Source organism: Planococcus citri, chromosome 1, assembly GCF_950023065.1.
Source record: "Planococcus citri chromosome 1, ihPlaCitr1.1, whole genome shotgun sequence".
Classification (NCBI taxonomy): Eukaryota; Metazoa; Arthropoda; class Insecta; order Hemiptera; family Pseudococcidae; genus Planococcus; species Planococcus citri.
In genome coordinates, this window is record NC_088677.1 from 15,813,916 (window position 1) to 15,828,466 (window position 14,551).

At 35.3% G+C, this 14,551-nt stretch overlaps 3 protein-coding genes across 4 annotated transcripts in view; 2 read left to right on the forward strand and 1 right to left on the reverse strand.

Annotated features, from left to right (window-relative positions):
- The first annotated feature begins 697 nt into the window (after positions 1–697).
- mms4 (Methyl methanesulfonate sensitivity 4) lies at positions 698–3,165 on the forward strand. Its single transcript, XM_065368354.1, has 8 exons — positions 698–975; positions 1,057–1,230; positions 1,324–1,461; positions 1,541–1,713; positions 1,801–2,043; positions 2,113–2,308; positions 2,384–2,440; positions 2,534–3,165. Exons 1-8 carry the CDS (start codon positions 844–846, stop codon positions 2,648–2,650), a joined length of 1,230 nt encoding a protein of 409 aa, XP_065224426.1. The 5' UTR covers positions 698–843; the 3' UTR covers positions 2,651–3,165.
- Positions 2,701–6,351, reverse strand: LOC135848441 (ecdysteroid-phosphate phosphatase-like). The gene is made up of 12 exons (XM_065368342.1): positions 5,943–6,351; positions 5,624–5,864; positions 5,353–5,554; positions 5,187–5,288; positions 4,945–5,117; positions 4,732–4,870; positions 4,335–4,404; positions 4,100–4,259; positions 3,931–4,024; positions 3,641–3,856; positions 3,316–3,570; positions 2,701–3,190 (listed from the first exon to the last, which is right to left on the reverse strand). The coding sequence occupies exons 1-12, from the start codon at positions 6,056–6,058 to the stop codon at positions 2,949–2,951; spliced, it is 2,010 nt and encodes a 669-aa protein (XP_065224414.1). The 5' UTR covers positions 6,059–6,351; the 3' UTR covers positions 2,701–2,948.
- Positions 6,352–6,844: 493 nt separating this feature from the next.
- Rpb8 (DNA-directed RNA polymerases I, II, and III subunit Rpb8) overlaps positions 6,845–14,551 on the forward strand; it is a 177,917-nt gene continuing 170,210 nt past the window's right edge. Inside the window, exon 1 of one of the 2 annotated variants that reach the window (XM_065368381.1) lies at positions 6,845–7,009. In XM_065368381.1, coding sequence (XP_065224453.1) covers positions 6,937–7,009 — 73 coding nt within the window. In that variant the 5' untranslated portion in view covers positions 6,845–6,936. The remainder of the gene's footprint in view (positions 7,010–14,551) is intronic. The other variant, XM_065368366.1, reaches the window with a different exon arrangement.

The window sequence follows — 14,551 nt, forward strand, 5'->3', positions numbered from 1 at the left end:
AGTTTAACGTGTCTATTTACTCAGCACAAAATACCTACTCATAAAACCACGTGATGATACGTTTAAAAGTACCCTTAATTAATTTATTTGGAATAAAATAAACCCTCTTTAAAATCAGCATAAATTAGTTAGAGTTATTCTATGTGTAACTCAATGCACAGGGGAAGCAATTTTCGTGTCGAGACCTTTGAAATTATCATTTTATGAATTAGAGATATTCACACCTGACTCGTATGAAAAATTTAATCAAATCTTATAAATAATTGAAAAGTCTGGAAACGGTTTCATGCAAGGTCAGAATGAGGGCAATCATCAACACTGGCTAGTGGCTGGACATTGTATTTTGCAGGAAAGCTGAAACTTGGAAAGAAATAATTTAAAAGTACCTAATGCTTAAAAAATTTGTTGAAAATGAAATAGAAATTGTCTCTTATTGCATTTCGGTCTTGGACTTTTTACTTTTTAGAAATGATTGAGCTTCGTCAACTCACTCATCTCATACGTTAAGTACTTGATTAATTTTCTAGTTGCAAAGTCCATCTGTAGGTAACTGGTAGGTAAATAAGTAATTATTCCAGAAAAATGAACAAAAAACGCTCTAAAAAAATTGAAAATTGAAAATTTTCATTTTCGTTACCCAAAAAAAATTAAAATTAAAAATAACAGTCACTCCCCCTCCCTAACTTCCTTTCCCTCCCATGTATTGTTTGTTTTTGTTTACATTCATACCGGTATATTTTGATAACGTTATCAGTATCACTCCTGTTGAAATTTTTACTCAATTTTACTCCAATTTTAGAATTTTGTTTAATTTTTTGAGATTGCATCTTCACTATTCCAAGCATGGATTTATCTTCAACAGAAAGCGAACCGGAAACAGAGCTCGAAGATGATCTCGATGATTTACTACTCCTCGATTCGTATCAAAGCTCATGTTCGACAGCTTCTTCGATCAACACCACGTCTCCTACCAAAGTGAGAAAATTCCATCTTTAGTACATTTTTAGCCTATATCATTTTTAAGAACATTTAGAACTAAATCGAAACCCTCCACAGGCGAAAAAACCTCGAAAAGTAAACGATACCGAAGAAAAATTGAAGCTAAAAGAGGAGAAATTAAAACTGAAAGAAGAGAAGCAGAGAGCACTGCTAGAAAAAGCCAGACTCAGGGAAGAAAAGAAAAAAGACGCAGAAGCGTTGAAAAGATCGAAACCAGGAGAATGTATAAAGGTACAAGCAATCATTCTCCATTTCCCTCATTTCTAGTTTATCTTCATTTTGAAAAAAACATTCGAGACAAGCTACATTTTTCTATGTTTACAGTACATCACTATTTTACTCGACTCGAATATAATCAATTGCGAATTCAGCGCTGAACTCCTGATGGCTTTACGTACTGCCGAAATTCAGTATAAGGTTGAAGATCAAGATATTTCAAATTCTGCTTTATGGATACGAAAAGTACGAGCATTTGACTTAATCGCTCATGTTTTCAAGTAGCATCATATTTTTAAAATAATTCGTCACCTTTTCTTTCCAGTTAGAAGACGACAGTGAGAAAACTGAAACCCATATGTTGATTTTATGGACTTGCTCGGAATTTCTCGATTTATTAAAACTCGATAGACTCGATTCAACTATTCAACGACATCAAAATTCATACCCTGAGTATCAAATCACTATAGTCATTTTTGGTATCGAAGAATACTTCAGGTACTTATTGATATCGTGAATAGGTTTCCTTTCCACTCTAGTTTATGAGAGCTGAAATTCATCGATAATTATTCTGTGGGTTGGTAGGTTTCAGAAAACTCTCAAGAATCGTCAGCTGAAATCAAAGATAACCGAAGAACGAGTTTCGGCGAAGAATACGAAAAAAGAAACCCAATTCACTCCACCATTTTACGATCTGGCTGCTGTAGAGAAATCCATGATAAAGTTACAATTGTTATTCAATTTACAGTATAGATTCGTTGAAACTAGTCAAGACTTAGGACTGTTTGTTGCTCAATTTACCAAATCCTTAGCCGAGAAACCCTTCAAGTAATTAGATTGTTCGGTATATTGAAGACGATTCATTCGATGGTTTACTAAAGAGACTCGTTTTTACAGATTAGAACGCTGCAAGAAACAAGAAACCATCGATTGGTTTGCATCGGCTGACTCTAAAGAATCGGTTCGAGTTGATGTTAGTGGTAATGGGTTATTAGCGCTTTGGCAGCAGCAAATATGTCAGTTTCCGAACGTTGGATTGGACGTATCTCAGTCGATTGTCGCTGAGTATCCTTCGCCTCAAATGTTAATAGAAGTAATGGAAATTTCAGCAACGATTTGTTGTAAATTCGTGTTCAATAAGTTACTAAATTTATTATTTTTTTTCAAGGCGTACGATAAATGTGCTAATCGAAAGCAAGCTGAGCTTCTACTTCAAGATATACCGGTAATATAATCTTCACTCGTTAGATAATATGTTTTTTTTTCAAGAATTTAGTTTGCATTGTAAAATAATTCATTACCTATTTACTTCGAACAGATTCGAAGATCACACGGACCTCTGACTTCGTGCCGAAGAATAGGTCCTGAACTGAGCAAAAAAGTGTTCCTGTTTTTCAATAATCTCGATGGCACCATTGCCCTATCTCAAGACTGAATTTTCCACATCACATCGAAGATTCTCGTACATTAGAATAAGAAACAGTATCAATCGCGAATGTTTTATACCGCAACATAAAACAATACTTAGTTAAAATCTAATATCTGTAAAAAAGTAACAAATTGAAAAAAAAAAATGAATAATCTTTTACATCGGCTTCACTCAATTTAAATAGGTACAGCAATAATGTGTTTTAAAAAATAAAGAAATACTGCATTTAAAAACTCATCTTAGCTAAAAATAAGACTACGGATTTAATCAGTCTGAGCGATATGATGAAGTATCACTACTTATTTCACTCGTCTATTAGAACTTTATAATCGAAGCGTTTATTCAACGAGTGACTTATACTAGGTACGGGTGATTCGTTCAATGTCCATAGAGAGTTCTGCTTCTCCAAGTGTACGACACTGCAGTAGGGCACTTTCATCATTATTTTGCTCATAGCTTCTTCTTTACGAGGTTCTAAACCCATCAGTTGTCTGGAGCAGGTATCCAATGACGAAGCATGAGCTACGATCAAAATGTATCCTGGACCTAAAACAGTATTTCGAGTTGGAAAACCAATCGTTTATCATTGCTTCGGTCGTATCTAGGCTGATCAGGTACAAAAATTTACAAAAAAATGAACCTCGAAAACGAGATAATGAACTACTCAATACCTTGTTCGTCTGCAGTTTTCAAAGATTTCTTGACAACTTCGAAATTTCGCGAGTAATACTGGTCACAATTTTCTTTCAGATGAGTCTTCAATTCGTCTCGAGTCATGAAAGGCTCGTAAGTTTTATCTATATCGTAACCGGCGGCGATTAATTCATCGTCGGTCATAAATTCTGGATAATAATTCGTGTACCAAGTCAACCACTCGAATAAACCTGGTTCAATTCTGATAGGTAACTTATCACTGATACCCATACCTGCGATGGAAGCATTCGTATTAAAAAAATGGATCAATTCAACGATCAATATATACTATTAAATGTTTACCAGTTAGAAGGCTGTGGCAAGTTTGAACACAACGAAGAGCTGGAGAGCAATAAGCGTACTTTACTGTGATACCATCTAATCCTAAAGCTTCACCGGTTAATTTAGCTTCTAATAAGCCTACATTAGTCAAGGGCGTGTCTTCCTTGAAGGAATTCGGGTAATTCTGTCTTTGTGGTAAAATCACCGGCATGTTCAGATCTGTACGAATGTATTTCCCTGAAAAAATTCACAACTGTGATAATAATCTTGAAACAGTGAATTGGTTATGGCAGAAATAAGCGTTTCTTTACCTTCTTTATTAAAACAAGTCGGAATCCAATTACCGAACGTGAAATCTACTCGTTCTCCGTGACGCATTACTAATATATCGGACGATGGTTTATTCTAAAATGAATTCGAACGAACGATGAGTGAAATTATTACACCGAAGAACGTAAATTCGATTTAAATTTTACTAACTTGAATCCCAGCGTTATTCTCAGCTTCGTTAGTATTCAAAGAGCACATAGAAGCAGTGCTAGCGTTATCGTAACTGGTCATATTGCTAGTACACAAATAATCCGATACTGGAAGTTCAGCAGCTTCTGGTTCGTTGTCTTGTTCGAACAAAGGTACCGATCTGAAGTTTAGGACACGATTTAATTCAAATTCAAACCAAATTCGACATAAAATATACAATATTTTTTCTACATACTTGTGTAAAGTCCAAGAATCAGTTTCGGCGGTACGTTCGGTATAATTAATAGGGAATAATCCGGAACAACCTGTTAATACGAATTGAAATTAGTACAACTCTGATAAAAGTTACGACAGAAGTGTTATTAAAAATAGTTCACGTAATAGAATATGAATCATTGCCAATTCGCCATTGTAACCTTCAAAACTAAGCACTCTCGAAGATAAAAGAAACATTTATCTCATCCTTTACTAGTTAACGCGACGTTGTTGTATGTATTTAATGATAAAAACGCCAACTCGATCAAAGCTTATCAAATACTAGGAATCATTTACATAGAGAAATGTAATTAAAAGAAACAATACAGCTTAGAAATTCTTTCTTTATCTAGGATAAATTACTCAGAATTAATTACCCGTAAGCCAGGAAGTTCCTTCAACCCAACCATCAGGTGAATTGGCCACAGCATCTTCATTAACGTAAATAAAATCGCCTATTCTTAATTCCAATTCATCGGATTCTTTCGGTAAATGAGAATAGATAACTTTGTAAACCTGATATAAAAACATTACCGAGTATAAAACTCATTTTTCATGAAAGAGTTACGTTATAAAAAACAATCTCGAACCAATTTTCCGGCTACTCTGGTATCTCTCGAGTAGAGTCTGATTTCCCATTGTGTAAGTAAACTGGAATCGATGGTATCGTGTATAAGTTGCTTTAATTTTTCAAAATCATCTGGTTGGAATTGATAAGCTAATGTGAGATGCAAAGATTTCACATGAGGCTCTAGAGAAATTGCTGTAATAAAAGATCTTCGTTAGATTAAGATTCTATTACTCTGAACGAATATTGAGTAGAATGGTTTACATTGCATATTTTTGGGTAAAATTGAAAATCTACTCGTTGCAGTAGTACACCATGGAAAACAAGTCGCAATCGCGTCCAACTGTTCGTAATTATCGTTAATGACTGAAAAAAATCAACGATTAGAATTCATTTTAGGAAAATTCCTGTCCAGAGAATTTCAACTCACTCGCGTTCGATACTTCTTTAACGTACTGCAAAGCGATTCGTTTCAAAACGGTGGAGTTGTCTTCCGAAATAAATAAACCCATAAAATTGGGCGAAATGTATGGCTCTAATGTGAACCCATCGACGTTATCTTTCGCTTCTAGTTCTTGTTTAACGACTTGATCTAGAGTTTGAACTAGTTGTAAAGAGCAGTCATCCGGTGCCTGAAAATATTCACATACGTGAGCTCCGATCGTTTAGTGCGATTGGGATTGAATTCGGTAAGCTTATACCTTGAAAAAAGAGACTAATGTGACATGAGGGATGAAATTCAGAGCACCATTCCAACCGCATTCTTCGCGAGTTTTATTCCAAAATACTTCCAACTGTTGAACAAATTCTCCGTAAGGACAAGCGTACAGAATATATTCTCTAGGGGACGGCGAATCTAACGTAGGATCGTTGACATGAGCCAATAACCAATCAGCTGCCAATTGAGCTCCTCTGTGACCGGTGGCGGCGAGAGCTTTTTCGCTGTAAATCGAAATATCTCGACTAGAATTCGTACTTTTACTATGGTGCTAGGTAAAAACAATGAAATACGACACATACGCTCGATGCCTTTGAAACCCCATCTGCAATAGAGTCTGTAATGGACTCAAGTATTGCTTACTCAGTCTGGTCGGTGTCAGATTTTTTCTCGGCGGTAAAGTACGAGTGCTATCCATAGCTACGGGTTGGTTCAGTTATGTGGTTGATTATTCGGAAATATTTGAACAAAGATGCATGGGTTTCGTAAAAGGGAATGATGATTATCACTGCAAAGCTTTGGAATGGAAGTGTAATAAATAATTCTTATACTGCGTCAAATATTACTATACTGGTGTACTTTAGAGATTCGTTGAAAGATGGTGAACTTCACTTAATAGAAATAAAACTAATCGTATAATAATTAAACAGTGAAAAGCACTAAAAATATGTCTTTTTTCAGGAAAATGTAATAAAATTTTCAATTTTTTTTATCACGAAATGAAAAATCAAAACAGGACTTTCCCAGTGTTTCACAAACAAGTGTAAGATTTTCTCCTGCAAGGAAAATTATTGAAAAAATGGAGAAACTATCGTGCTTGGTTTTATTCAAATTCATTTTAAATGAAAATTACCAGTAAGAATGTAATTAATTTCTATAAAATAAGTAATTAAAATTAATTAATAATTTTTATTCATATTATGTGAAATTACAAAGGTATTTTTGTACATTGTTAGAGTGTGTGGTAACACTGGAATCAAAACAAGATGCCAAGTCTCGAACAACTTTTTGTTTTAGAACTTTCTCAAGTTATTTCTCATATTTTTGGATTAAATTAGATTTAAACGTAAATTCATTTGATATTTTTCAAGTATTTAATTAATTTCAGTGTTCAGAAACTTTCATTTGCTGAAAAAAAGCTCAATTTAAATGCTTTCCGCCATAATCTTGCGCACATTTCCGACTGCCGCATGTCAAAGAAGTTGAACGGTTTTTCAAAATCATTCCGAGCTTTTCAAAGTTTTTTTCATACGGCTTTTTTTTCGCGAGCTTTCGAAGTAATTTTACGAATGTTAAATGGCCGGAGTCTTATTCGAAGACATATTCAACGTTAAAGACATCGATCCCGATGGAAAACAGTTCGATCGTGGTAAGTTGACTTCTGCATTAGTTACTACGAGTAAATCTGTAACAGCCCACCGAGGTACCCGCTTTTTTTGAAGCCACGAGATGACCACAGTTGTATTGTAATCATCTTTTTGTACGATCACCGAAGATAGAACTTAATTCTGGAAATAGGCTCATGTTCCTTATTGTACCAGTCAATGATTCATGTTTTCAGAAGAATCATCTGCGTCAAGCTGTAATGGCTGACTTAGTAATGCAGCAGAAATCATCTTCGTCAAAATCGAGCAGTGAAGTGGAAAAGGCAGCTTCTGTTACAAAGTCTTGTGAAATATTTCACCGATAGCTCGAGTAATATCGATTTGAAGTTTTACGATCTTGTTGAAAGTAACACGTGTTCGTGTTGAGCTTGGCAGATGATTTTAATGTCTCGAAATCGAAAACTGCTCAACGTTGGGAGCTTATTGTTTGGTTGTAACATTTGCATAGAAGAGAAGTGATCTTAAATTAGTCTAATACAGGTAACCATTATCTCGAAGTACATGACTGATACGAATTACCGTCTAGTTTCTTATCTTCCGAGTGATCGTGAGCAATATTTTATTTTTTTTCTACAAAAGAAGTAGATTCAACTCTCGGTCTGAATTCTAAAGAATCGATGCTGTTATCGTATGTTTTTATTCGCAATATGTACGAGTATAATATCATGTACTCGATAAAATAATTCATGAGATTTCTAACAAGAGTATATGATTCATTTTTCAAAACAATATCATCGAAGAACTCCCAACTGCAAAAATCACTCGTCGCGATATTATTCCACCAGCTGAACGAGTACGACTCTACGACAAGCGAGGATACCCTCCTAAAAACTTGCCAGGGGGTGAAGAGAGTATTCAATCAATCGAGAAACTGAAATAGAGGGCCGAATTTCTAGCAAGGCTTACCAGAACCATCCATGGGGCGTTGAGAAAATTTTCCCGATGGGCTGAGTGCTGACTGCCGTGTACACCGTAAGGAAAAAATCAATAACGAAAAGCGCGTGGCACGGTCAAGGTCGCAGTAATTTTTCTCTCTTAAAGCTTTCGCTTTCTGGTCAAAATGGTCGCGTTATTACGTACAGGGTGGCCAGAAATATCGGGTACCCCTAAGAAAGTTTTTCATTAAAAATATAGGTTGGCAACGTGAAATAGATGCATACGATTGGTGGAATGTTATCTCTCCAGTCCAACAACCAATCATGTGTTATCATTATTATCATTCACTGTGACCAACCGAAGTATTTAGTTAGAAAACTTTTTTAGGGGTACCCGATATTTCTAGCCACCCTGTATGCTACGTCGCCTATTCTACTATTGTGCAATCTAAATTTATATTATTATTTCGTTAATCACTTTAAATAAATCAGCAGCGAAACGTGCCAAAATTTGCAGATGTTAATTTACCCATTCATTGTGTGGGATTACTCTAGCTATATACGAACCAATGCTCGATAGGTTTGTTTTGTTGATATGTTTCAAATGTCCATCTGTTGATTATCGTGTATAGAAAATTTATCGTTAGCAGATAATTCTAGCTTTATTTGATCATCGACAATGGAAAAAGTGTGGGAAGAGAAATGGGATTTTTGTTGAAATGCTCGAAAATTCTTCTATCGGTGTTTATTGGGGTTTCTCAAGGTTGATTCAAAATTTCAATACGAGGACGAAAGGGAGGAAGAAGGATTACGCAGGAACGTAGCTCACGAGTATGAGAACGGAGAAAGACAGGGGTATTTGACGATATTGGCTTCAGTAAACAAATTCGCTAGTTTTTTGGATTTGAAGAAGTAATTTTCGGTATTCTTTTCTTCTTTCAGATATTAGTTTTTCAATCTTCTTTATTTGAGGATTTTTTTTACTTGAATAACTTTTGACTCGATATATCCTCTCCTCACCTTCAAATTGGAATATTTTGGAAAAATTCGTTCTATAAGCTCTGACTTTTTGTCAGAATTCAATGAAATAACTTTTTTCATTTTTTTCGATCAGATTTTAGAATTTTTTATTTATCATCTTCACTCAGAATTTTGTATTATCTCTTCAAAAGTGACAAATTTTTAACTAGGTGTTATAACATCGGAGTTTTTTTCATTTTTTGAGCTGTTAAATGTTTTCCTTTCGATTGAGAGAAAAGATGGAAACTAATTTTGAACCCCCCCCCAGTCTACTTCTTTGTCTAAAATGTCATTAAAATTTGGGGGGGGGGGGGTTTCAATCAAAACTTGAAGTTTCTCATTCATTTTCTTTCAAAACTTCTGACTTTCTTTTTTCCGTATTTCAACGTAAAAATTTTTTGACCTAGATGAATTTTAACCCAAATACTCTCTTCTTCTCTTTCCTCCCCACCCATTTTCTGAAAAAAATCGATAAATTTGAAAAATTTCGTACTTTAAAATCTGCTTTTTTGTAAAAATTCTATCAAGTTCTAGTTTTGCCATTTTTTTAGACAAATTTTAGAATTTTCAATTTTTTCTCATTTTTCTAGTCCACTTTGTACGAGTGAAAAAATGTTGACCCCCTCCTCTCCTCCACCTCGAAACTGGAATATTTGAAGTAGGTAATCTCCTGCCCAAAAGTTCTACTAATTACCAAAATTGTGAAAAAATTACGTTTCTGTCCAAAAAACGCGAAGAAATCTGTGTTTTTTTTTCATTTTTTCGGTTTTGCTTTGAAATCTTGAAAGTAGGAAATTTTAAAAACCAAGGAATGAATTTTGAGCTCATCTTATGTAGTTTTGAAAATGAGAAGGGGGAGAAGAGTTTTCGATGAATTATTTATGTCGAGACGAGAATTTTATTTTTAGATGATTTTGATGAAAAGTTGTTTGCTATTTTTTTGAGGGGAGGAGGGGGGATTGAATTTGTATCATTTTATTTACTCTTGTGAACAGGAACGTCTGGAAATTGAAAATTTGTAGATTGAAATACATGTTCTGATTTGAGGCATGCGAGTTTTGGAATGGGCTGCGAAGAGAGGCTCAAATGTTCCCCCATATTTTTTCAACATTTTTGGGAATATTGGACAGATTTTTTAGAGCTGAAAAAGGTCGCAACAAAGTGTCTTGAAATTAACGAAATTGATTTTTCTGAATTTTGGATAATTTTAGATCCCTCTTCTTCTTTCCTTCTCTCCATCCCTCCCCCTCTTCAACTCGGAGTGGGTCCAAACTGTCCCTACGTGCATCCGCATCATTTATGTATTCTAATTTTCAGAGAAATTTGTCGAATCAGGGAAATTTTCAAGTCACAATTTATTCCCTAAGGTTCGCTGGTTGTTGGTTGGTTCGTTTTTTAGGCCTGAAATGTCAGTGTGGTATCAAATTTTTCAAAAATTACTGATGTGCTTTTCAAAAAAATTGTTTGGGCATTTCATTTTCAATTTTCATCAACCATTTGCCTCGTAGATTGAAAATAACCCAAGTAGGGTGGCGAGGAAGAGGTGCAAAATTCTGAAATTTTGAAATAAGCTTTTGGGGTCACAGATTTCAATTTTGTCAACAATTTGAACCTTGGACCAATAATAACTCCACTAAAGGGGTGAAACTGACTAGAGACACTGTAACCAACATAAAAATAGGAAATGAAAATATAGAAAAGGTAACAGAAGCAGTATACTTGGGTCAAATAATAGCTCTGGAAAACAGTACAGAAAAATAAATAAACAGAAAAATCACATTAACATGGAAAAAGTACTGGTCTCTTAAACACATATTCAAAGGTCCATTTTCAAATTATCATAAAAGCCCAATTTTCAACTCTTGTGTCGCCCCAACCCTAACATACGGATCCCAGACTTGGGCTCTCACAAATAAATTGTCAAAAAGAATTGAGGTAACTCAAAATGCAATTGAAAGATCAATGTTGAACGTAAAACTTTGAGATAAAATTAAGATAAGAACTATCAAAATAAAATTAAAACACAATCTCAATAATTATGCTTCATTTGATTAGGAGAAAAACATGGAACTGGGCCGGTCACGTCGGGAGAATGAGGGATGGGAGGTGGACCCATAAAGTAACCTATTGGTACTTGGGACACAAAATAAGAAGAGCAGGTAGGCAGAGGGCTAGATGGGAAGATGATTTCAGAAGGTTTTTGGGGCATAAACAGTTTGGCAGACTAACTTTAGTGAGGAACGAGTGGGCACGTTTGCAAGAGTCCTTCGCCCAATTTCGGGTATAGCAGAGCTGAGTAAATTGTAAACATTTATTTCAAGTTAATCTGTAACATTTTATGTAAAGTCCGTTAATAAAGGTTATTTTGATTTTGATTTGAAAGGGGTGAAACAGGGGGCATAAAATTCAAAACTCAACGAAGATGGTGAATTTGATGACTCCTATTTTTAAAATGTGCATTTTTCACACCAACTTTTTTTTGAATTTTTTGCTTTTTTGTTTTTGTTTTGGTTTCCCAGTTTCCTAGACACTCAAAGTGCGGGGGGGTTTTCTCTAATAAACATATTTATTTACATCTTGAATCAAAGACTGAATCCAAACAAAATGTAACATCTTAATTTATTCATAATTCTAGATCTAAGGTGGGGGGGGGGAATAGATGGGTTGTCCACCACGACCCATACCCCTAGGCAGTTGTTTAGGGCCCAATCACCCAAGCAGGCTTTGTTATTCACGCGTGCCTGTCAGGTAAACTGAGTCCCCCAACCCGTCTTGGGAAAAGGGATTTTAAAGAGGAGAATTAGGTGCCTAGGAGAAGTCAACAAGTGTTGGTCTCTCCTTTGCATTACAAGAGTTTTGGTTTGAATATGGGGAGGGATTTTTGTGAGGCAGCAGGTGCACTTGCTAAGGACTTTTCACCTGCCACTCACATTGGACTCAAGTTGAAAGAGTATAAGCTACATACATATTTAGGCTGTAAAATTTAGGAAAACAGGCATGATAAGTTAAATTGGTCTAATTAGCATGTATGTACAATATTACAATATAAGAATATAAGAAACTCACACTAAATCTGTTTAAGCATAAGGTTTTAAGAAAAAAGAAAAATGATTAATGTGAGGGCGAATGGGAAAAGGGACCTCCCGACCAAAAAATCAATTTCTATTTTCTTCGCTAAATTTTCGTAGGGACTCTTTAAAAATCGAGTGGAACCCTCAACAGGCCTCAATTTTCATCATTTCATCGAATTTTTTTACTTTTAAGCGAGGCATGCATAATTTTATTACTCACAAAAATTGAAAAATGACGCAAAAATTTTGAAAAAAACGTAAAAATGCGTAAAAAATTGAAATTTTACAATAACTCATGACTTTAAAAAGAAATACGTGAAAAAAAATTTAAAAATTTTTGTCGGCTGCGGGACTCGAACCCACGACCTTCGACGTGAAGAGCCGTCTCTGCACACACGTAGCCACCGAGAGTGTTTTGGATTTCGACTTTCTAATGATACACAACTAATTTTAGTGTGAAATTTACGTAAATAACACGAAAGAACAGAACAACATCGCCAAAATCAGCCGCAAATCAGATTTTTATTAAAAATGAAATACTAAAAAACTTAAATATACTCAATCTATCAACTTTGTAGTGCATAATTTGGCCAGTAGAGGTCATTGGAGGACGTGCGTGAATGTTAGGTAGTATGTAGAACCTTCGAAGTTCAAATAGCCATACATAAACTTACAAAATAACAGAGGAAATAACGCAAAACTTTAACCCTCCCCCCTGTAAAATTTTACTTTTGGTCGGGAGGTCCCTTTTCCCATTCGCCCTCACTTATGTTCAAGTAAGGTATGCATAGGATTAGAAAAATATGACTATAGTTTTTTACAACATAAGGTAATGCATCATGACAGGTTATTTAAAGGGCGGCTATTCCCGAAATATTTTTGCCTCCACAATCCCTGCAATAGACGTAATAAGTGTTGTAAATTATTGGTGTTATCTTGAAAAAAAAATTTTAATTGTTAATTGGGCTTTATAAACATAATTTGTTACTCAAAATATTAAAATAACGCACATTAGGCCAAACACGGTTGTTTTCTGGTGATGCAAATGACGCAATTTTTTACATTCATGGTGTTTGATTGGTGTTTGATTACTATCGATTGTGGAGGCAAAAATATTTCTGAAATAGCCGCCCAGGGCTTCTTCAGGTCAATGTTGCGTTGATACCTAGATCAGGATTGAAGCTGTTCCTCCTTTGGGGTGCATACTCTGACAGTGACTGAGTGGCCTTTGAAGCATTCAATGATGGATTGCTCTACTGTTGGCCATTCTAGTTTATCCAGACCTCACCCTAGTCTTGGTACTGCTATCTTCTTGATCTTAAGTTGGTTGCATTTGGCAGCAAGTGCTTTCATTATTGTTATAAAATCCTTGATTGATGGCTTATCATTGTTCTGTTCTTTGGTGGTGGTGTAAAAAAGGATGTAGTTTCAGTTTTTTTTTTGAGCTGGATTACTTCACTAACCTTAGAACCTATTCACCGCAGAGTGTCCTGGTTGCCAAAAGCTCATTTGAATGAGAGTGCAATTCACCCCTGGACATCCTGAAGTCTCAGCTGACACAATGGGCCAAGGCAAACTGGGAACTGTCTCATCAGATCCTCTTAATTCCTCCAGGGTTAAGATCCCATTTGATTGGGTCTCTATTTTCCCCCAGTTGGAGTGTTGAATTTTCTTTTCTAGTTCCTTCTCAGCTCGTTTGAGGACTTTCTCCACACCAGCCAGTGTTATTTGACCCATATGTAGGTAATCACTGTAGGCAGTAGATGACCCACAGCAGCTAGCCCAACTGGGCGGTAGAATCTCTCTTTTATCCCTCTTTACTAGGTATTGCATTGTGGGTTGGTATACGACTAAAAGTGATATGAAAATATCATAGAGTAGGGATGGCACAGTTCACTGTCAGTGATCAGCTGATCCATTGCCTTGTCAACTATGTTACAAGTCACATTTTGGTTTTCAATATTGGCGAAGTGTTTACCAAAGATCGATTGTGGGCTACCTGTATTATGCGCCGTGAAACATCCACATTTTGATATGTACAAAATACAAATAATGTACTTTTTGAAATTTTTTCGTTTGATGCTTCCCCTTTTGTACCAAGTTTTGGTGTTCAGGGTCAAATGGTCTTCAAAAATGAATTCTGTGTTCTTAAAAACACAGATTTTTATTCCAATATTGTGTTTTTTGTAAATTTTCAAAGTTTGTAACTCCTCATTGGAGCCCATTTTGGGGTTTGGGATCAACTGGTCTTCAAAAATGAATTTTGCGACCTTTAAAACTTGAATTTTTACCCTAAATTTGTACTTTTTTTCAATTTTTAGTTTTTCATCTTTCTTTTGGGGTATATTTTGATTTTTGGGGTCAGAGGGATTTGAAAGAGTGAACACTCAGACTCCTCAGTAAGTCAATATAACGGTTCTTTTGCAAAATCATTGTCAAAACATTCTACGACATTTTTTCTAAAAGTTGACTCGCAGCTGACGAATTTTAATCTATAAAAAACTTCCAATCCTACACTTTAATTGGTCTGTATGTTACCAAGTTGTTCGAAATTTACGTG